At 39.8% G+C, this 23,260-nt stretch overlaps 1 protein-coding gene across 5 annotated transcripts in view; it reads right to left on the bottom strand.

Moving 5' to 3' along the window:
• Positions 1-830: 830 nt before the first annotated feature.
• The window catches only part of LOC117272010 (myosin IXb), a 38,258-nt gene continuing 15,828 nt past the window's right edge, over positions 831-23,260 (bottom strand). For 3 of the 5 annotated variants that reach the window (XM_033650662.2, XM_078173070.1, XM_033650661.2), the window contains exons 7-41: positions 23,026-23,149; positions 22,006-22,095; positions 21,154-21,270; positions 20,770-20,904; positions 20,268-20,389; positions 19,319-19,460; positions 18,807-18,996; positions 18,490-18,565; positions 17,959-18,051; positions 17,801-17,840; positions 17,512-17,634; positions 17,087-17,167; positions 16,857-16,967; positions 16,613-16,735; positions 16,131-16,280; positions 15,749-15,894; positions 13,619-13,933; positions 13,286-13,367; positions 12,829-13,026; positions 11,700-11,806; positions 11,495-11,574; positions 10,186-10,370; positions 9,287-9,394; positions 8,215-8,391; positions 8,074-8,115; positions 7,867-7,978; positions 7,698-7,771; positions 7,367-7,559; positions 5,398-5,526; positions 5,150-5,255; positions 4,825-4,956; positions 4,510-4,633; positions 3,049-3,146; positions 2,840-2,964; positions 831-2,030 (exon numbers count right to left, since the gene is read on the bottom strand). In XM_033650662.2, the coding sequence (XP_033506553.2) occupies positions 1,741-2,030; positions 2,840-2,964; positions 3,049-3,146; positions 4,510-4,633; positions 4,825-4,956; positions 5,150-5,255; positions 5,398-5,526; positions 7,367-7,559; positions 7,698-7,771; positions 7,867-7,978; positions 8,074-8,115; positions 8,215-8,391; positions 9,287-9,394; positions 10,186-10,370; positions 11,495-11,574; positions 11,700-11,806; positions 12,829-13,026; positions 13,286-13,367; positions 13,619-13,933; positions 15,749-15,894; positions 16,131-16,280; positions 16,613-16,735; positions 16,857-16,967; positions 17,087-17,167; positions 17,512-17,634; positions 17,801-17,840; positions 17,959-18,051; positions 18,490-18,565; positions 18,807-18,996; positions 19,319-19,460; positions 20,268-20,389; positions 20,770-20,904; positions 21,154-21,270; positions 22,006-22,095; positions 23,026-23,149 (4,540 nt within the window). In that variant the 3' untranslated portion in view covers positions 831-1,740. Of the gene's footprint in view, positions 2,031-2,827; positions 2,965-3,048; positions 3,147-4,509; positions 4,634-4,824; positions 4,957-5,149; positions 5,256-5,397; positions 5,527-7,366; positions 7,560-7,697; positions 7,772-7,866; positions 7,979-8,073; positions 8,116-8,214; positions 8,392-9,286; positions 9,395-10,185; positions 10,371-11,494; positions 11,575-11,699; positions 11,807-12,828; positions 13,027-13,285; positions 13,368-13,618; positions 13,934-15,748; positions 15,895-16,130; positions 16,281-16,612; positions 16,736-16,856; positions 16,968-17,086; positions 17,168-17,511; positions 17,635-17,800; positions 17,841-17,958; positions 18,052-18,489; positions 18,566-18,806; positions 18,997-19,318; positions 19,461-20,267; positions 20,390-20,769; positions 20,905-21,153; positions 21,271-22,005; positions 22,096-23,025; positions 23,150-23,260 lie in introns of all 5 variants that reach the window. The other 2 variants (XM_033650664.2, XM_033650663.2) reach the window with 2 other exon arrangements.

The raw sequence follows: 23,260 nt of genomic DNA on the forward strand, positions 1-23,260 counted from the left end.
TCCCAAATTGCTCTGTTATAGTTACTATTTTCATTCATTTTCTAATTGATACAAAAGGCAGTTCTTTCTCTTTAGAACATCCACCTGAAGTACAATTTTTAGTTTCCTTGGTGGTATTGTTGCTAACTGATCTTTCCACAAATAATATTTCATGTTCTTTTTAAGTTGTGCTGTTTTTCATTTACTTTTTTAATCCATGACCTGTTTTTTTTTTAACAGAATACGGCATGATATTCTTTAAAGAAAAAATGTATTTCGCTGCTGGAAAGATGGTCTTTCAATAACAGTGGGCTGACTATGCAGTAGAAAGACACATTTTGAAATTGATGCTACATGACCAGAGAAAATCGAGGAAAAGGGCTTTTGCTCAAGAGGTAGAAAACCTACAACTACCACAATGCACTGACCTACACTGGACCAGTAAACACTCCCGCTGATGGATAACATGCTAAGATCCTGGCTATTTTGACACTAGAAACAATATTTGATCAGCACTGCCCAGTTTTACCATTTGATCCAAGTTTGGTCTGTGTTTCAGGCAGGTCTCCTCTAAATCTGCTTCTTAACTCTTTGTGTTCATGGAGGTGGGCATATAAAAATACAGAAGCACAATCTGTAGTTCGAGCAGCAGCCCTGGAGCCAGCAAAAATTCACTGGAGATCTGGTTGCTGGTGAGATGAAGGGAAGTTTAACACAGCTCATTTGCACATACTACCCACACTGTTAATATACAAAGCTGGTTGTAAATCCACAAAGTATCCCTTTTAGAGACGTGTGGTAGTTGAAGCTGTAGCACTGGTTACACTGATTTGTAGCCTATTATAGCAAGAGACATTTGGAAATGGTCAGTTTATTTTAGTTGGTGACAAAAAACAAACTCGGAGAACATTCACCCCAATATGCATTATTCCTACCCCATATAAAATGTACAGGCATGCATATTTAAAAAGCCTACATGTAGTCTAAACACAGAATGTTTACGTGGTGGAACTGCACAGCCTCACAATACCAAGAGAAGTGACAGAGGGAAGTATTTTCAGTCAGTCTAACAGGCAGCAATGTGGCCATTCCCCTCACAGGTGTATTGAATCAGTGGTCAGTCACAGCAGTAGTTACCACAGGAAAGTGAGAAACAGGAAAAACAGAACTGAAACGTTTCACAACAGTGCGCTCGACGAGAGCCCAATATGCACCGTTCGCACTCTGTACAATGGAGAAGCACTCTGATTCTCTCATGAACCTTTTTGGTACTCTTACAATACTTTTTTTCACAAACACCATAAAGTCCCATTAGTATCATAGTGGTCAAGCTCAGAATAATGTCCATCAGTAAAGGAGACACTTGTGTCCTCAGTCGCTCCTCGTCATGTTGTCCTGTTTTTCTCTATAGATGAGACACAGCTGGTCACACAGCTTCACAGAACTGAACTAGAGTACCTACATTTTATAAAATGTGAATTGTACAATTCTGAAATATGTTTAAAATCACATACAGAGCATTGTATATAAAAAAGGCCGAGGAGTCCTTGCTGTTGGGTCTTCTCCAGATCTCTTATAAAAACCCTGAAGGGACAATTAATACGATCACCCATTAAATACATATTAACTCTCGAAGCACGTTGTTTCCATAGCAGCATTGACAAATGGAAAAGTCTATAAAACAAAGTGCACAGTTCTTTTTTGACATAACACACTATTAACACATACTTGGGAATATTCCACTGATTACAACTTGTCATGTTATGCGCAGGTTAGATCTTCATCCTCGTCGATGTAAGGGATGTCCAGGTCATCAAAGCTCCCTTTGAAAGTCTTACTGGTGATTTGGGGCTCGCTGAGTGGGGAGGGGCTGTCTAGGCTGGGCAGGAAGCACATGGACTGGGTAACATCTGTCTTTCGTCCTGATGCAAACTCTTTGTGTGCATCACTTGTTTGAGCCATCAGACTTCTGACTCTCTGCGCCAGGTCAGGAGGTTTAGGCGGGCACTCAGGTTTCTGAGTTTTCAATCGCATGGTCACCTTTGCTGGTACTAGAATATCAGATAAGCACACATATTTGGTTAGAGCTATGTGTACAAACACACTGTCAACCCAAAGACATAAACAGAACCAGTTATTGTAATGCAGGCACACAGTCTGTGGGGTTAAAGAAAGCCTAACATCTAATTAGATCCTCCACTCTATTGTGAATACTTTCTCAGGGCCTCAGGATGCTTCAAACAAAGTGCTGGTTGTGTAGTCTGACAATGTCAGTATGCTCTTAACAAACTACTTTGTATGCATTGGTGGGGCTGTGTTCATCAACTTTAGTAACATTTTTCAAACCGACAATCTGAGAATGATGCCCACTTTTTGGCCAAGTGTAAAAAAATGCAGCTTTCTCACTTATTTTAATGAGGTCACTCAGGTGGTACAGTTCGCTGTGTGAACATAGCGGGTAAAAAAACACAAAAGTTTAACCTGGCTCAACTTCTGCTGGACCACGAGGTAACGCCATCCACTGAGGCGTTGTGATGGCCTATTAATATGTGTATGTACGCAGCACATTTCTACTGTTTACCTCACAACTGTTGCAATAAAAGATCTACGTGTGGTTAAAAAGCAGGTCTATCTCCAGCTCACAGTGTAGCCATTCATATACTTTTGGTTTTAGATTCATTGTATGACCCAGTCTGTTTCAAGCATACTGAACCCTTAAGTATGATGTCTCTTCTTATCTCTTCCCTACACACATACTATCCAATATCCCATGTGCCATAGTGGGGATCATTTTAACTTCATGAGTGAGTTGTATTCTGATACCTAGAGGAAGGTGAAGGTACCTTACCTCCCTACTGACCTTCCGAGTCCAGGCTGCCCATGCGATCCTCTAAACTCTCTGAACTCATTGATGACGATGAGTCCAGGTTGTCATTGTCAGAGTTCTCCTGCTCAAGGTCGGGTAACCTGCAGGCCAAGTCCACCCTGAGAGAAACAAAACAAGATGTTATTATTCAGACTCATTGCTCAAAATGCATTTAACACTGCATGAAAAAAATCTCAGCTCACTTCTCTTGCTTGATGGACTTGATCCTGTCAATGAGGACCCTCTCCGTTTCATCCGAATTTGGCTGAGAAACATCAAGCTCTGACGGCTTTTCAACAATCTGCACAGAGATCAGGATAATCAGGACACTGGCTCCAAATCAGATGAATTTTATCCCAAAAACTAACTGCTCCTCAACTACTGTAATCTACTGTTTAGAAGTTTAGCAAGTGGGTCATTTACTGTAGATGCAAGAATGGTGGAGACTTGGACTTGGACTTTTTTGTTTAACAATGATATGCAGTAAATGTTAGGTGACCATTGGTGACTCTGGCTTATGCTACTCATCTCCCAGGTATAAATATGTTGATTAAAACCAATATAAACAAGGATGTTAATTTCTTAAATGCCTCTTTTCTCGGATTTATATCAAGTTAAACAACAATTTAAAAAAAAGCTGTTTTGCTCACGTTTTTATGTGTAAATTTTACTTCACAAATAAATAAGGTGACTGTAAACAGCTTTTTTATCACCTAAGAAACATAGTCCAAGTACGGCCATTCCTTACCTATAAAGATGCTGAAAAACTTTTTCACACTTTTATTTCAAATAGATCATTGCAATGCTCTTTTTACTAGGCTTCTGAATCAGAGATTTGAAGAATTGTAACTTATTCATAATTGTGCTGCTAGACTTTTAACCAAAACAAGGAAGAGAGCACATATAACCCTGGTTTTAGCTGTGCTTCATCTGCTCCTAGTATCTTTAAGAAAACAACGATCTTTCATTTGTTTTTAAAGCTCTCGATGGTTTGGGACAGTCCTACATTGCAGACTCTCTGTCATTATATAATCCTTCTCAAGCTCTCAGATCCACTACTGCTGGGTTTTCAAATAAACAAAACTCACCACAGCTTTTGTTAGCTATGCTTCTAAATTATGGAATTTCAAATTTCTGAAATAGCCTACCAAGAGCTGTAAGAGATGCTGCCTTAAAATAAATAAAGTTCTCTCTCGTCTTATTTAATTTTATCTTATTTGATTTGCTCTGACAACTAAAAACCTATGTTTTTTAGTTTGGTTTTTAATTAATGTCATTCTCCTAATATTTTTTTTTTATTAATTCTTTCATATTTTAATTATTCTGACTTGTCTTTTAACCATCACATATATTATATTATCTACTGTCTTTTTATTGTCAAATTTTGTTGTCCTTCTTGCTTTTTTTTTTTAAATTAAATGTGTTGTATTATAACTGCTGGCAGAAACGCCTGACAGTGAATTTAATATATGTTTTTGTGAGTTGATGTGGCAGCTCTGTGCTGTCTTGATGCATTATGCATTTTTTAAATATTCCAGCCAGATTGACAAACAAAAAAAAAAAAAAAAATTAAATGACTGACAAAAGCTGCTTGACCCAGCTGTTATTTCATGATGCTTGTGATGGTGTCATGATCTTCCTTTGGTCTTGTAGTTTTCTCTCACCGTGTTTTGTCTCCTCAGTTTGAGCTGATTGACAGCTATGGCCTCTGCAAATTCCAGCTCCTGGATATTCTGCATCTTTTCGTTGTAACGTCTGAGCTGCTCAGTGATTAGGATCTCCACACACCTGCAGGTAGCACAGTGAATGATGAATTCATCCCTATAAAAACAACGACCCTCTCTAGAGAGACATACGGTGTATCTAACAATAGCACATACACTATTTTGAAGATGCCAGGGTTTTTCAGTGGGCAAGAAAATCAAATAAATAAATCAAATTAAACTTGAAGAGTTACGAGAGTGTGCAGTAAGTCTCACTTGGTAGTCTTGGACACATCCTTCATACCAAGGAAGGGATCGTCACTGTCCTTTGGACGCAGGATGCAGGGGGCAAACACAATAGCAAGAGAGCTCGGTGACATCTTATTGTGCTCTTCCTCCTTTGCAACCCTAAAAAGACACAGATCAAGATCTCACAGGACTTTTTATCAAACACAAAAAATCAACAGAGTAAGGAGTTGAGGATTCTTTGCAACCCACATTTTAGAATACAGTGGAAATCATTTTGTTTTGACAACACATGAAACAAACACTTCAGTTAAAGAGCAGACACAGTAGAGGGGAACAGTGGAGATCTTCCTACCTGACGAGGTGGAAGATGAGCCGCTCTAATGTGTTGAAATTAGCAGGAGGAAGTTCTTCAACCTTTTGGTACACAGCCTTTATTCTCTCAGATTTCTCAGGCAGCTCTGGAGGCAAACAAACATGGAGATCAACAAACTTCCATGTCAGCAATATTTGACATTTTTTTTAATTGAAAAATCCCAAAAAGACATCTATAGTTGTAGCTTCTCCACTGTGGGCATTTGCTGTTATCAATATTTTACTCACCAACAGCATGCAGAAAGTCGTTGTAGAGTGAAAAAGTCATGAGGGGGTCTGGCAGCTCTCTGAGCCAACGTTTAACCAGACCTGTGATGGTGTGGATTGGGTAGTTGTCTAAACTTGGTTTCTCAGGATCTGATACCACAAGACAGAACACACAGATGAGAGACACAGAGAAATGCAAAATTATTTTATAAGTCAATAAAATCACTTTTCATTCTCCACAGCTGGCTGAAAAAGGATGTGATGATGAAATTTTAGTATTATAATGATAGAAGCATAAGGTTTATAATTACTTAAAGGAATACTTCAACCCCAAACTGATCATATTTGCATGTATCAATTACTCTCCCTGGTCTACATTTACTTTGTGAAGAAAAAGCTTTTCTCACACAATACTGGTAAATGATGAATGCAAGAACGAAGAAATGTCTTGATCGATTAAAGTGATAAGGGGCCGTGTTTAACTACAACAAAACTATATCAAAACAAATGTTTACAAACTCTCACACAATCCGTGCAGTATAATCCGAGTGTCATTTATCCATTTGTATGCTCAGTACTTCTCAAACACATGTATTTTTACTCAACCTTAGTATTAGTAGCAGCATTAGTAGTGACAGCAGAACTCCTGGCTGATGAGCAAGCTAGGAGGTAGGATTTCATGAATACACAAGCAGAGTTCAAACACATGCGGTTGCCCAAGCACGCTACCTGCATATGACTGGATAAGTGGGACTTGGATTACACTGCATGAGTTGGCTGTGAGTTTGTTAACAGATATTTTTATATAGTTTTGCTGTTGTTAAACACGGACCCGTGACTTCAATCCATCAAAAATGTTCTCACTTTTTGGACTCTTGGAGGCATGTGAGAAAAGTTTTCTTCAAGAATTCATCCTAACACTGGGCACTGGGTGAGTAACTGATATTCAAGTGATCATTTTGACACATTTTTTAAAAAATGTTTTTAAAATACAGCACACAAGTTATCAAATGTTATAAAATTTTAAGTTATAATATGTCTGAAGGCCACTGCACACTGAGTCCGTTTTTTTTCAGCTGTGCTTTTTTAATATGCATCCGAACAAAATCGTTATGCACAGAAACCTTGCTCACTGATTCTAATGCGTTTTATTGTTCTGTTTGTTGCGAAAATTTGCAATACTTGACAAAATGAAAAGACACATTTCTATCTTTGCCTCACTCCACTGAAGTTACCTATCTGACTGTCACCACTCCCTCCCTGTCTGCCATGTGGCACTGCAGCTGCATGAAGGGGCAGAGCTTCTCTCCCTCTGTCTTTCTCTCCTCTTCATCATTATCCAACCCAAATATATTTATCTGACCTATTGAAAGTGAGCTATCTGAGTGATGAAATGATTCTGTGTGCCCCATTCCTCCATTTTGTTACGGCTGTGTCCTATCATCACATTTTCTTCACAGATTCTTGTCAAACAGGCTTCTGACAGATGCAAAAAAATGCAGAAAATCAAACCTGTTCCGAAAAAATGACGAATGACGTTACGGACTCAGTGGGCGAACATGACTGACGCAGCCTGAGGTCGTATTTATTTTAAGGTGTAACAATTTCGGAAGAAAAAACAGACTCAGTGTGCAGAGGCCTTTAGTCTGGACCTGAACTATATATATATATAAAAAAATTACAAAAACATACAAATTAAGAGAGACTAGACAACAAAGAAAAAACATGTAGAGAGAACAAAAGAAATCCTGTCATGTCCTATCATTTTAAATGTCTCCCTGGTAGATAAAGTAATTTTCTCCCACTTAAAGTCCACAGGAACTTTTTTTCCATTGACAGTGGTTGTCCTCGCTCCACTTCAAACATACCACTTAATAAAACCAGGAACATCATTTTGTGTGGAACTCTAATCAAGTGGACCGTAGCTGACTGGATCTGCTGGCTTGCTGGCAAATTTCAAGTGTGAGCTGGTGTGCAAATAACTCCTTACCAGTCTCCATAATCTGGTGGAGCTCCCTCGCTCGACAGGTTGAGCCCGACTTGCGGTAAATTCCCTCTGTGTAGAGGCCATTTATCTCCACGTGCAGCAGCAGCAACTCCACCACTTTAGGGACAGTGGTGACTTTATTGGTGAGGACACACACCTCTACCCCAAAGTGAAGGGAGCCGGGTACACTGTCATCCTAACACAAGCAAACATGAGAGCAGGACACACGAGGGATTTATGGACAGGAAGTTTTGATAATGTGATGTGTATGTTTTTAGTTATTCAATCATATTATAGTGTTTGTAGGAGTATTTAAAGATGTCAGTTACCCTACCCGTCTGGCACACCGTGTTGAGCAATCTGTGATGATGTTGTTCAGGCATTTTTTGTGACATATTAACTTGCAAGCTATAAGACAAAACAAAAAAATAATAATTGTGGCCCTTTAATTTTTTTTTTCAAATGCTGTTACATTTTGTGATCTTTCAGCTCTTTGAACTCACCACTGCACATGTAGGCTTTTTCCATTGCCCAGATGTAGGAGCCACACAAGTCACATGACTGCATGACATTCACCTGGTATGTGCTGAACAGGTGATCCAGAGGACCGTTAGGCTGTAGAGAGAAGAAGCACAGACAATGCACTGGGATAATTCACCTGGATGTATGGTGCAGAAACTTCACAGTGCAAGTTAAGATATTCAGCTTACACATTTTTCCTTTTTCCTCCTCTTCTTTGTCATCTTGGTGGACTGAGAAAAGCCAGAGGTGAGATATATGAGTGAGTCTTAATAGTTTATCATCACCAGGTAATACAGAGACTGATGATTGATTGAAATTATAAAATTTACCTTGGCTGGTTCAGACTCGTTCGTTCGTTTTACCTCGGCCCTAATAAAGCCATCCAGGACAGACTGGAACAAGTTGACCACCAGCGCGACTTCTGACTTCTTCCTCTTGGTCCCTGCAAGCGTGTTCACTTTGTTGCTGTAGCCTTTCATCAGATCTTTGTAGCCGATTTGGGGCTTCTGTTGGTCACAAAGTGTGCATGAAAAGTTCAGTAAGTGACCACTTTCCACCTTCAAGCATTTTAGGCTACGTTCACATCACAAGCATATGTGGCCCAAATCCGATGTTCTTGCTCTCATGTGACACAGGTCACATTTCTTCAGAGTAGTGAGGACACAGAAATATTTCACATGTAGTCCAGGCGGCTCTGGCTCAAGATGAGGTAGAATGGGTCGTCCCCTAATTGGAAGATTGGCTGGTCGATGCCCGCCTGCACGTCGAAGTAACCTTGGGCAAGATACTAAACCCCATATTGCTCCTGATGGCTTTACCATAAGTTTGTGAGTGCGTGTTAATATCTAAACTGAGTAGCAGGTGGCACATTGTGTGGCAGCCTTGGCCACCAGTGTATGAATGTGTGTGTGAATGGGTTAATGTGACAATGTAAAAGCACTTTGAGAGGTTGGATCACTCTTGATGCTTGCACCGCTTTGACATTCATTTTCCCCCCAAAAATGTCTGTCTAATAAATGTGATGCTTTTTGTTATTGTTCTGACACGCCTGTGTGAGACGTTATCGATTGCATGTGAGGTGATTGAGGGCAGAGATTGGTTCACACTGATGTCAAATATGGGTCACTTCAAACATAAATGTGAACAGCGTAGGCAGAAAGATTGGATCTGGGAAATAATTGGAATTGAGCATTAAGCCCTGTTACTGAACGTGACCTTAGTAGCAGACTTACAATGATTTATTTTAACAGTCAGTCCAACATTTGAAACACTGTAAAGTATTCAAAAAAACTCCCTGCAATGATCATGAATGGTAGCTACATGTTAGTAAAAGACTCTTCCCCCTCATTTCCCTCTATTTCATCAAACTTTATATTGTAAAGAGGAAGAAGCTGGACTGACCTGGACAGAGTACATGCCTTTGATGGTGTCTCTGAAGTGCACGGTGGCTTTGAGGAAGATGGTCTCTGTTGGCGACAGGTCTTTAATTCTATTTTGCAGGTTTAACACCTGAAGACAAAGATGAGGAAATTATGAACATGTAGAACAAAGGATTTTGATTTTGATTCCTTTAGTGGGGTGAGATATATGTCATGTCACACAGGAAAGTCATTGTATGTGCCTTAACCTTTCAGCTGTCAGGGAGCCCTAAGAACACAGGATTACTAAAAATTATACAAACAATATTTACTGTCTATCATGTACAGCTTGCTTGAGATTTTTCCAAAATCCACTGGAGATTGAACAATAATAACATCACAATTTCTATCTTGGAAAAACAAACTACTCCACCATGAAACTATATGAAAATAGACAAAATTAAATTTACTAGGGGAATAATGCATTATAGAAATATATATAAATACCAAAAACTGTATGAACAGACACGTAACTTGTAAAATAATACAATAAATGATCAAAACTCCCCTCATCAGTGATTTCTCACTGATTTACTGGAATCACTTGTTATTTTAGGAGAGGATTTCCTCAGCTACTCTTTAATTTCATAACATAAGTATTCACAACACTGTTGTTACTGGTAATCCCCACCACCCTTCCCCTCAGCCATCACACTGCTGCAGCCATGGCATATATTTGTACTACAAGTGTGATGAAGATGTTTTACAACTGTGTAAAAGAGCTGAGCTATAGCATGATGATGTACACAAAACTGCACTTCTACAGCACAAACAAGTGAATTACTTCATATGTGTGTCAGAATTTAGAGGTGCTATAAATAAAACTGGAGTTAGCTGTTATCGGCTGAGCTTCAGATAACCCTCCTCAGGTGCTGATCTCACCTGCTCGCCGAGGAATTCGTCCAGGTTTCGCAGCTCATTGGGGTTGGTGATCTCACGGTCCAGAGACGTGTTACACTGCAACGCCCGCGTGGCCCGGCTGATTTTAATGGTCGGGTTTCGATTGGCCCTCTCAATGCTCTGGTTTGGCATGTGATAGCTGTGTGGAGTGTAGCTGGCCAAGGTGACTGCACACAGATGAGAAAATGTGGCATTATCAGGCTGACAGGACCAATTACAAGTTTATACAGTTACTCTGCTGCTGATGTGTAAGATACTTTGAAGCCTCCTCAAGAAGACCTTGCTTTACACATATTGCTCCATGTTGCTGATCAGCAAATCACCTCCAGATGGCAGTGAAGAGAAGAAGGTGTGTTAGAGTATTTCCATACAATGGTCATGCAATAAATGCCATCAGACCCATGCCACAATACTCCACATGCTCTGGATATGCCCGTCTTCACATTTATACAGGACTTCTATTTTTAACACTATCTTTGAGGTGGTGTGCCAGCGTCTAGTCCCTTGTCCATTTGCAGCACTATTTGGGGTTTTACCTGAGGAAGCAAAAATGTCTCAGCTAAAAAAAGATTTTGCAGTTTTCAGCAAAATGCTTAATCTCAATGTTCTGGAAGAAGCCTAGTTTTCCCACTCACACTCACTGGGTGAGAGATCTGTTGCAACTCTCTAAACTAGAGGAAAAATAGACACAAGTGATACATAAGAATTAACATCCACATTTTATACAGTGTGGCAGCCTTTCTTTCAATGTGTGGATGATGTGCTGTTATTACCAGTTTTAGAGGATAACTGATACACAACCTTGATGTAGACACAAGGCAGACACATCCACATCTTGTCCCAGCTGTTTGTCCATTTTTGTTGGTTTGGATGCATGCTTATTTTTTCTGTAAGTTCTTCAAGATATTTACAGACAATGCATCACTCTTTGTCTCTGTTTGTGCCATTCTATGTCTACAACTGCATAAATAAAACATAAAAAAGAGGGAGAAGTGTGTTAACTAGTGGTGTGGGATGGTAAACTTTGACTTTCACCTGTGAGGTCCAATGAACAAACACCAATGTCATGAGAAAAATTATGTATAGAAAGCTGTTACACTGTTATTGTTTCCTGTTTCCTATTTTCCCCCCTTCTTTCAGACCTTGTCTTGAAGTAATTCAGATTCTGTTTATACTACAGTACTTTCAACCCGTTGCTGCTTATCTAAAGTGCACTGCATGTGTACATGTTGAAGTATCTGCATTGTACAAATAAATACATCAAGACTGCTCCTCTGCTGCTTTAGGTTACCTGCTTTATCTGATGGGGAGTCGCTGCCCGGGGAATACTTAGGCCCCCGCTTTTTCAGGAATCTACTGAGAAACCAAACCCTGTAGAAAAAGACAGTCTGTATCAATTCTATGTCGCAACATCAAATACATTAAGTATGGTCAAAAACATAATGCTTGGCTTAAAACATTGAACAATTTGCTTTAAACTGAGTAAAGAGTTTTACTTCTCAGGAGTTGTGAGTTGTGACTGGTTAGATCCCTGTTGTTCCGACTCCTCATTCGTTCTACTGACTGGAAGACTGAACCTTGACCCATCAGGTTCTGATGGTATCTGCAACAGTATCAAAACATGGACATGCTGTGAGTCAAAGCATAAAAACTTGCTAACAAACAACTATAAAAAACAACTCTGACAGGAAAACCAAAAATGCCCTCCTGATACCCAGGTAAAAGAGTCAGTCCTCTTTCCCCACCATGTCTCCCTGCAGCGGCTGCACCATCACCACCAAATCAGGCCACACAAACATGACAAAATATTAGCCCCATAGTGGTCGTCCTCCACCACCATTTTTAACTCATGCAAAGCAGCTGCACTGTCTCCTGCCACCAGCTGAATGTTGACCTTTTTTTGCTTTAATTAGTACGGGCCAAGTTAGTTCATATATCAAAATTGTGTCAGTTTGTTAAAACATTTATTTACACATTTAGTTTTAAACCTTATCCCCCGTTTATATGTTCATAATTAGATGCTATTTGCTCTTAACACCAATTGCGTAAATTTTATAAATAATCAATGATATTCCAGTGGTGTTTATAATATTTAAAGAATAATGATTTTTGCCATAACCGGAAGGACATGGTTCATTTAACTATTGGTTTATTAGTATGATAGTGTGTATTGTTAAATAAGATAATATGATGAAAAAAAGAAAATATGATTGTGTTCAAAAATCTGATAGTCTTAATTTGTGGCTTTGTGTTCAGTATTTTGTACAATAAACATGAAATTAAGTAACAAGTCAACATAATCAAAGTCACAGTCCCTGTCTTGATTTTTAAGTGACCAAAAAACACTGACATAACAGAAATTCATCATATCCTGTGGTGAGTCTGAACTGTGCCTGCTGACCTATGACTCATTTGGGTGAGGAGACAAAAAATCGGAAATAAGCTTTGGAAACGGGCTGTGAGAGTCCTTTTTTCTGTTTTCGTATGCAACAGGTCTTTTTGTTATCCTGGGCTGCAGGACAGAAATGAGAAATCGCAGAGCAATGCAACCTTTCAGACATACACATGCAAGACCTGCATGCAGAGGAGAGTCGTGATCCATCAAAACATCCCTTCGGTCAGTACCTTGACCTGGGATTTGAGGGCCCGGACATCCATGCTACTGGTTGAGCCCTTCAGGTTGGACACATGGGGGCTGATGGGAGGCAGTGGAAAGCTCCAGTACTCGCTCTCCTTAGAGCCCCCCAAGTTCATCATCAAACCACTGCGGGCGTAGGCTAAGCGCCGCTTGCGTTTGGGCTGCTTGCGGAGGCGCACCCTGACCTAATTGGGCCAGGAAAGGTGATGAGGCACAGACTGGGAGGCCTTTTTTGATTCATGTGTAAGGAGCCACCATCTGTGTGTTTGTTAGCTTACAGCACACAGAACCACTGAATTTTTAAAAGCCAATGCCAACATTTAATGTTGTACTGGACACTAACAACAACTATATGAGAAACAAAAAGAAAACTGATTGAATGTTCTAGCGGTAGGTGAAGACACAGTGTGTTGGATTATGTAGAAACATATTGACAAAAGTTACCGGATTGGAAGAGGGCGAGCTGTCAGAGCCTGATGAGCTGATCTTGGACAGTTCATCAACAGACATGGACTTTATTTTGCGCCTGTGTTGCAGAAGGAAATAAGAGCAGAGCTGTGGACCACTGTCGGACTGAATCAAGATATTCATTTTGAGAAATATTTGCCATGTAAACATCTTACCATGACATAAACAGGATAGATACATATAAAGACATGATCAGACTGGTAAAACTCAAAGCAAGTTTATGACGTCATTACAACAGTTTGTCGGGGCCATATTAACAAAGCTGCGACATTTTTGGAAGAAAGACTAATATGAGTTGAGGATGCTTACTGAAAGTCATCTTTCTTGTGTTGTCGTCGCCGTATTTCTGGACTTGATTCATCTGTCGGATCACCGTCGCTCTTTCTTTCCCTCCACTTCTCGGCCTTCTCCTTGGTGCCCCCCATGTCTTGGTAGCGCTGAAGCGAGCTGCTCTTGGAGGGGCTGGCGGAGCCGTCATCACTGTCCACTTTAGGGTCAAGTGGAACGGAGAAGGGTCTGCTGAGAGGGGGAGGGGATACTCTGCCCTCTCCCTTCTCCCTGCTCCTGGACCTGTTGGGGCTGAGCTCCACTTTGTGCTGTCTTCTTAACTCCTTTTTTGACAAGCTGTTATGTGAGAAGCACTGAATAAGACTTGCATCACAGCAACACATCCGTAATATAAACACTAACGCTTTAATGTCTGATTTGAGACTAATTTTACCTGGAATGCACAGACAGTGAACCAAACCACAATGACCTAACTGTCTAGATAAAATCCGGGCCGATGATAGCCCACCATAGATTATCAAAGATATATTGGTATCAGCATGTATGTTGGTGCAGACGCAGAACGTGTTGCAGAGCAGAAACGCCATAAATATATGTTTATACTATATAACAGCCGGCCACAAGAGAGACATGGCAATTTTATTTTCATCTATAAAATGTTCTCTACGTATGTATCTTGGTCAAGATTCTTAAATAATCAAAATTAAGGATCCTTATTAAAAGTGTTTGTTTAAAAGACATCAGTTGGCTCATTAGGATTGTCTCTGAATAATGTTCTACCTGCTGCACACATGTCCCTGAACAGAGCACCCACTGCCAGCCCATTCATGTGACATTAATGCCGCAACAGCTCATAGAAGTTTCTTCTTTTTTACGACAATGCCTGTGTGTCTTTTCAAAGACAGGCACACTATTTGATGTTGTTGAATAAAAACTCAGTTGAACTGGGATTATAAATGCAGCTTTTCTAAGTGCTGTATTTATGTTGGGTTGGGTGGATGGCACACTGCATATTAAAACACTACACCTGTCATACCATGTCAAAAAAAATTGACCCAATATTTAGGCTTTTCATGTTCAGGTGTTTCTGGTAACCTGCTTTCATACAGAGCATGTGTTGGCTTCTATTCCAAAATAGAGGTGTAACATTGTTTAACCTCTTGAGACCTGAACTTTTGTTTGGTATGCATTTTTAATTTCTCATTCAGCATCTGGGATGAATAGGACCCGATAAGTAAAAAAAAAAAAAAACCCAAAACGTAACATTGTCAACGATAAGTAAGTCCCAGGTCCTCCAACTAGTACTTCCGGATTAACAGTGTCTTAGCTTGTTACTGTTGCTAAAATTGGTCAAATCTGTACACAACATAAAACTACCAACATTAATAAGCATAAATGAACAAGTTTCAACCATAAAATGGCACAAAAAGTGTCCACAAACGAGGACAGCAAGTTAAGTAGAATGAAGTCAAGGTCAAGTAAACCCAAAATGTGATGTCCTCATATGAGGACACAGGGTCTCAGGAGGTTATACCATGTTAAATAATAATAATTCATTCCCTAAATGATGATTAGTCTATCAATTACTCACCAGGTGTTACACAGAATATGTGAAGAAACGCTGAACAAAAACAGAGAAAATTCTTGATGAATTAAAGTCACAGGGGACCATGTTTAACAACAACAAAATTATACCAGAACATCCTTTTACACACTCTCACACATCTAGTCCAAGTCTCATTTATCCAGTTTTAAACTCAGTACTTCCCAAACACATGCATTTTACTAAAACCTTAGTATTTCAAACACATACACATAAACAGTCTCAGGAACGGCAGAGTCAGGCTCTTGCACTGTTTACTGTATGCACAAAGGGCATAAACAAACACAAAGTGTTTTAAATAGTACTGGATAAATGAGACTTGGATTATACTGCACGAGATGTTTTGACATAATTCTGCTGTTATTAAACTGAGACCCTATGACTTCAATTCATAGTCTTCTTCACAAATTCACCTTAACATGGGGTGAGTATTTGTTCTACAAAGGATCATTTGGGGGTGACATATTCCTTTAAACTCTACATAAGTGGCACTGTATTCAACAAGAGCAGCTGCAAAGTGAGCAGTGTAGCTTTAGTGGCATGTGTACCTGTCCCGTCCAGGTCGGGTTTGGGACGTGTCCTCACCATCCTCCGTCCCATGTTCGCGGTTTGACTTCTTCAAGGAAATCCTCCATGCTGTCTGGATCACCGTAGCAGCTCGGTTTTGTTTCTCATAAAACTCACGCCAGCTCCTCTGAAGAAGACCAGAAATACTCTGTCAACTTAAGTCTGCTGTGTCTTTATTTGTTCTCAAGACTGTGGGAATATTTATTTTCTTTTTGGATGCTTAGAAGGCAAACCAAGGGCACTGACTATCTACTGCACACCACCCTTGGAAACCTCCCATGGGATTAATATTTTTATTGTCTAGTAGTCTCCATGAGAAAAGATATCTGATCATCTTCTATTTCTGAATACTGTAAATGGCACCTGTATGACCATAGTGGCATCTCTTTTTTGCAGGTAGAGCATCCTCATCAGACAGGCACGGAACCAGCGCTGCAGGATGATGATGTGACGCATCACTTCTTTGTTAAGAGTGTCTTGGAGCTGTTGCCTCTCCTTCTCCTTGAGGAAAACCTGAGGAGATGAAAAAGAGGATGAATGATGAAACCACTGGAAAAATTTGCACTGGTACATTTTAATACATGCATTACTGCTTATGTGACTTGTATTAGTAAGTGACAGTATTCTCTGATACTCTGACATTTTGATTTCTGCATGTCATGTTAATTGTTTCATGTTTTAAATTCAAAACACATTACAGAAACATGGGTGCATGCAGGACTCATGGGTTAGCTTAGTATGAAGTAAGTTTTCCACCATGACAATGTTACTTTCATCCTCCTACCATTGTGTTGCTTGGTGCGTGAAGATCAGAATAGATGACTGATATTATTAAGAGTATTTACCTTGGTCTTTCCTATCTGATAGGTGGTCTTATCCAGCTCCATCTTCTCAAACAGCTCCGTTATGTGCTCTGGCATTGCTGTAGCTCCTTTTGGAAGCAACACTCTGAACTTCTCAACAAATTCCTGTCATCAAGAGAAAAACATTATCAGAAGTGCAAATTAACTTTCCTCTCACTGACAGGTACAGAGGTGATTTAGTTTTCCTTTTCATACTGTGCAACATCATTCCCAAATGACTGCAAACCTTGAATGTGTATTTGGCGCTGTAGCCAGACTTCTGGATGTGAACCATCTGCAGTAAGCCCATGTGTCTGATTTGCTGTAGCACAAGTTCTTCATCGAAGTGCAGCTCTTTCTGCAAAAACAAAACATTTCCCCCCAAGCGATGAACTGTGTGAATGTGTTTAACACTCCAACATGCAGGACTACATTTACAATCAGGATAGTGATTTAGAAATTCACAAATGATTTTACCTTTTCAGCGTTAGAGCGAACACAGAAAATAAAGAATGGCTCGGCTTTTTCGATTGTCTCCATCAGCCTTCCGAGTGAGGCCTGTGAGATACAGAAGTGCAGTGAGTGATGTTTGATGTATTAAAACCAAGAAAATTCACAGTTGTCCTCAGTGCAGGCAGACCTTCACACCGAGGTCTGTCCCGCTGAAAAACACCATGTTAGCCTTTCTATCCATCTGACTTAATTTTAATTGCAACCCCTCAGGTTTGTCTACGTAATAAGCTGATAAAAGTCAGAATCACTTTCAAATACTCAGTATCTAACTTTGAGATGACACGTGAACCAAACCTTTCCCTTCCACATACATGTATACCACATCACGTCATGATTTAAGTTCATTAAGCAGAGCAATAATACTCGACACAGGTACACACAGAACAAACCTGAAACTGAGTGGCAGCTGTTGGTGGCTTTGTTGTCCGATGAGGGTGGAAAATTATTTTGCTGGTTCGGTCATGGCTGGCGTTACCAACAATATGTCGGAGGGACTGCAAATCCATGAGGTTCTGTTTCATAAGACATAATAAATTCTTTGAGTTTCTGACTTTCAATACAAAGGGACATTAGGTGAACATGTGGATTAATAAATGAACTGAAGAATGAACAGAGTGAGTCACTCATTCACATTCAACATGTTCAAACATCTGTGTAGCGCTGCACCCAACATTTTACCTTTGGAATAAGCTGCTTCCCTCGACCGCTGCGACTTTTCCTGCACAAAACACAAATGAAATGAGGCTCAACAAATGACTCATGAAACAGAATGTGAGAGGGTAATGTGTGACATTAAATATCAGTGTGTCTGAACTAAAGCCACAAGGCCCACTTACTTTCTCTTCTCGTAATTGACAAAGATGTCTTCAAATACATCCAGAGGATGTTCATCAGAGCGATCAAAGGAGAAATCCAGAGTCATGCTGTTGCTGTAAATGTCAGAGAGGTACTTTAATTTTTAATGTATATTACCATTTAACAACCTGTGTTTAGATGTGTTTATTACTGGTAAACCATACATTGTTCCTCCTGCATCACTATTCCCTCTTGAAATGTGCTTGTGTGTTTATGATGGTTGTTTTTCAGTGAATTGATTTTCTTGGTGCGATCTTGTGTATAAGTAATATGGTCTCTGGCTTCTTCTGAAATTTCCTGAATGAATAAATGAAAGAAATAATTTATGCAGTATTTGTGCCTGTGCTTGGAATGAAACTGGATGGCTGATGGCTACAGAAAACGCCTGCCTGATTCAAGATCTGTTGTCAGTTGTAATACTCTTGGTTGTATCAAAAGGAAAATCAAGCTGGAATAGAGACATATCATTGGCAGTAAAATTCACAATAAATGAACCAGTGTAGTAAATCTACCTGGACAGTCTGTCCACAGTGCTGCTGTGCCGTTTCATCTCTCTGAGGGTCTTGCGGGAACCTCGTCTGGCAGATACTATGGTAACAATACAACAGGTCAGCTGTATGTACTCATCAGAACATTTGTTAAAAGAAGGAAAATAAAAACATGTTGATGAGATGCAGCATGGCCGAGTACTTCAGAAAAAGTCAGCTGAACAAACATAATTCCTGCTAAGACCCATCTGCAGTGTTTTATTTTACTTTTACAGGGTGAATCATTTTAGCTGATGGTTACAACTTAAAATGCAGCTCTATTAGCAACAAAAGCTACCTACACGACTCTGCCCGCTGGCGTCCCAAGTTCTTGAATACTGTGAGGATGCGGATTGTGGCTCGAAGGACTCCCCATCTGAACAGAGCTTCTGGACTGGATGCAACCAAGTGATGCACGAACGCCCGCTCACTGCTCCGTAGAAGTGAGATGACTTCAGGCTGCATGTGCTCCGTGTTTTTCTGCCGGAAATCCTGAAGGACAAGAAGAATTAACTTGGTGTATTCCTGCATTCTTGCTGTAGTCACACAGAAGGGAATCTCTGGAGCTCAACATTCATTACATGTATTCACAACCTGAAACTTCACAGTGCAACAACAGTTTTCTCAGGGGGAGGGAGCGGAATTAATCATTCACTTAGCTCAAAGATTTTCCCAGTTTTTCCCACAGTGGTTTATTAACATGATTCCAGGCAGCCTACCCTCACTATGTCACATTGTGCTTGTACTGAATTTCAAATGTTCATTATTTATTTTAAAGAATAAAGATGTTTGCAGTGTGGGATATGTACTCCACCTTGATGTGATATTTAACCCGTCCAGCAAAGTGTTGAATGACAAAAGTCGGCTCTGTATTTGAGGAGGGTACAAAGAACAGGTTGTCCTGATGCTGCTGCTTCAACTTGTCCAACAGGGTTTCATCTGTGGCCTGAGGGAGGCTAAAGATACACAAATAGGAGGACAGAATATCAATATCCACACACTGTGCGCAGGAAAGAAGGTAGAAAAACACTTGCTGAGATGATTTTATTTTGACCATGCATACAGTTTTACTTATTGAGCCATAATGATATTACAGATAAAAATATCATGACTTAAATTTCATCTGTATCATCCAGTTATACTTTTAGCCAGCTCCCGATAATGGTGACTGGCCTGCAAACCTACCTAGTATTACATTCATTAAATTGCTATTAAAGCCATTACTATGTAGGATTTTACTAAAAAAACAATGTAAGCAACTGACTGATACGAAAATAACCCCTCTCAGTCATCACTTATGACCCACTAGAAGTGTTTGGCGGCGTATTTCTCTGTAGAGACTCTGTCCTCTGCCTCTATAATCATATTTTCTTGTTTTCTGCTAGACTTGCAGGGTTCATACAAGCAGTGTAGGGAGGAGGGGCCAAGTTTACTTATTGTGTTTACAAAGAGTAACTGGCAATTCCTGAATAGTATATCTTTAGTACATTTTTTTCTGTAGAAAATTGGTGCTTGAATATGGAAGACAAAATCCAAAGGAATTCAGTTAAGCTGGATTTCTTGTAGTGACCGACTGATCAGCTGAAGGAGAACAAAAGGTGATAATTTCTTGTCATTTCTTGTTTGAGATGAACCACTTACCACTAAGACTAACCAGACTGACCAGTTTCAATATCGTCTGCAAATGCCTTATTTAATTGACCTGCATGATATTACCACAATAAACACAGCCGGGGATCGTGCTACAGGCAAAGTTCACCTACTTGCTCTCCTCATCCAGCAGGTCGAAGAGTCCGGTTGACTTCTTGCTGATCAGCTGAATGCAGTCGCTGTTGTCAGTGTAGTTGATGTCTTGCCAGGTGATGCCCTCTGACACATAATCTTCCTGAAATATATTAATCAGAATTACATAATTAGGTGGCTCAGTGGAAGTAAATGTAAATGTAAATGTAAATGAATATGTCTCTGTGGCACTGATGTGGAGATGTTTTCGTAACAGCCAAACAATAAATACAGAAATAGGGATGTAGAGAATCATGCAGAACATAAAATAGTAACCACAGTGCCTGCAAGTTTTAAGACCAACTTAATGCTTAATGCCAACTGCAAAAGATACTGAAATACTTTTGCAGGCAAAATAGTAACTCATTCATGTACAAAGGCAAATAGACATCTAATAAAATGTGTCAGCCATGCCGAGTCCAAAAATAGAGTGAATATTACTAACCCGGATGTGCCATGAAAGACTTAATGAAAAACACCTACTTGCTCAAGCTCGAAGATGTGCTGGTTGATGTAATACTGCAGTTTCTCGTTGGTGTAGTTAATGCACAGCTGCTCAAAGCTGTTCATCTGGAGGTTCTCAAATCCAAACATATCCAGGACACCGATGGACAAACACTAAAAAACAAAAAAATAAATCAGGTAATGACACAACACACAAAGTCTAATTAATAAGCTACATTAAGGCTGCACATAACTGCTAAACCTACTAGGACAGATACATGCCTACTTCATCACTCACTGTCAGTGCTTCAAAAATGACTTTACACAAAATGATGATCATTTGTTATATATAAATGAACATAATATATGAACAAAACAGTGTGCAAATCTCCGAAACGTGCAGTTTTTGCCTGTGTAACTTACAGAGACTGACTCCTCCATGTCTCGTCTATTGAGCATTGCGTGGTTGATGTGAAGGATGATCCAGTCAAACAGAGCACTGTATAAAGACTTGGCCATGGAGTCCCGCACTGTGGGGGCCTGAACACACAGAAACATCAAACAACGGAAAAGATAACTTAAACTCAAATGAAAAAAAAGGTTTATTTTAAATTCAACAGAGTCCACAATAAAATTAAACCAACTCAAACTTAACATATTTGGATTAAATTTAATGATTTTATTATTACACCAAAAGGAATACTTTACTAACAAAATGATCATTTGTATATCAATTACTCATCACATGTTATGTTGAATTTGTGAAGAAAACTTTGTTTTTCTTGCATGCCTCCTTGGTGAGGGAGTAATCCAAAAACTGAGGACATTCTTGGTGAGTAGAGTTAAAAGGAGGACCACATATACCAACTGCAAAACTGCATCAATACATCTGTTTACAGACTCCCACACAACTCGTGCAATATAATCTAATAAATCTCATTCATCCAATCATATGCTCAGTACTTCCTAAACACGGTAATGGGAATTACAGTAAAACAACTGGACGAATGAGACTTGGATTAAAATGCACGAGTTGTGTGGGAGTCTGTAAACGGATGATTTGACGTAGTTTTGCTGTTGTTAAACATCGTCTTCCTTTTACTCCAATTTATCAAGAGTTTTTGCATCCTTTGTTCATCGTGGAGGCATGTGAGAAAAAGTTTTATTCATGAATTCAACATAACACTGGGTGAGTAATTGATTTACCAATGATCATTTTGTGGGTCAAGTTTTCCTTTTAGGGGGAAGCTGTAATACTGAATTTCAACTCTATACCTCTTGTAGTGTGTACGGTGAAACTACGGTGGCGTTGGTGGTCACTACTGTCCTCTTGGTCAAAGTCTTCACCAGTAGCTCCTTTTTCACCTAGAAAAAACAAACAAAATATACAAATGGTTACACAGAGAGTTAAACATTACTGTGACACATTGTTAATCCCACGGAAAATCTGTACCAATTATTGTATTTGTCAAACAGAACAGGTTGAAACATGTTTGTTCTTTAACAACACAGAGAGCTATTTTAAGCTCAGCAATGACGCAGTTCATCTCTTGGAGAAACTCTGCTGACTGAATGAGAATTTCCACTGTTAAGCCCCGTTTCCACCGAGCAGTACGGTATGGTTCAGTTCAGTTGGGTTCGCGTTTTTTCCGCTTCCACTCTGAAAAGTTGTGAATGGTACCAATGGCACCGTTCCGCACCATCCCAATTTTTGGTCACTGTTCTGTTGGGGTACCTAGCACACAGATCTGGTACTAAAAGGTAGAGCTGTGAACACTTTGGTGCGTTGATTGACCAATAGTGGACGGTCACTCTGCTCAGGGCTGAGTTGTGGCTGGTTTTGAGGCTCATGTAATCACTGTTCATACCATGGAGAGTTTTACATACAGTAATAAACTGTAACTATAAAATGAAAGGATGTTTTGCTGCCTCTTGCATCAGCTGTAGTCTGAGAAAAAACAACTTAATTCGCAGGGCCAACTGCTGGCGACTTTTAAGGTGGATCGTTTACTTGTCATGTTACTCAATGTATGAGTTGACGCCGTGAATCCATCAGCACACACTTAAGAGTCCTGCTTGCGGCGGAAACGCTAAGCGGACCTAGGGTCTAGGTACCATATTTGAAGGTTTATTTTTGGTTCCAAAGGTACCATACTGAAAGTGTTTGGTGGAAATGGGGCTTCACTGTGTTTTCATCTCAAGTAAAGGCTGTTGTCAAACACTAGAAATCAACAAGAGACTGTGGGTAAAAATCCAGGTGATGATTTTAGCAGTTAGCATACATAACCAACATACTTTGAGCAGGTCAGACAGTGTGGACAAAACTTCAGCAGGTCCAACCTCCAGGACCTCCGTGTCCTCTGACAGTGTGTACGTCACATTGCCCAGGTGCAGGATGGCAGACAGGATGGAAAATATGCTGCACAGTAAAACAGGCACACACAAACAGATTGCTTATTCCTGCCTGAAATGCATTCACTGTGAATTCTTACTTGCTGTGCACTGTGGAGTTTTAACAAGTATATTCTGT

Source organism: Epinephelus lanceolatus, chromosome 12 (assembly GCF_041903045.1).
Source record: "Epinephelus lanceolatus isolate andai-2023 chromosome 12, ASM4190304v1, whole genome shotgun sequence".
NCBI lineage: Eukaryota > Metazoa > Chordata > Actinopteri > Perciformes > Serranidae > Epinephelus > Epinephelus lanceolatus.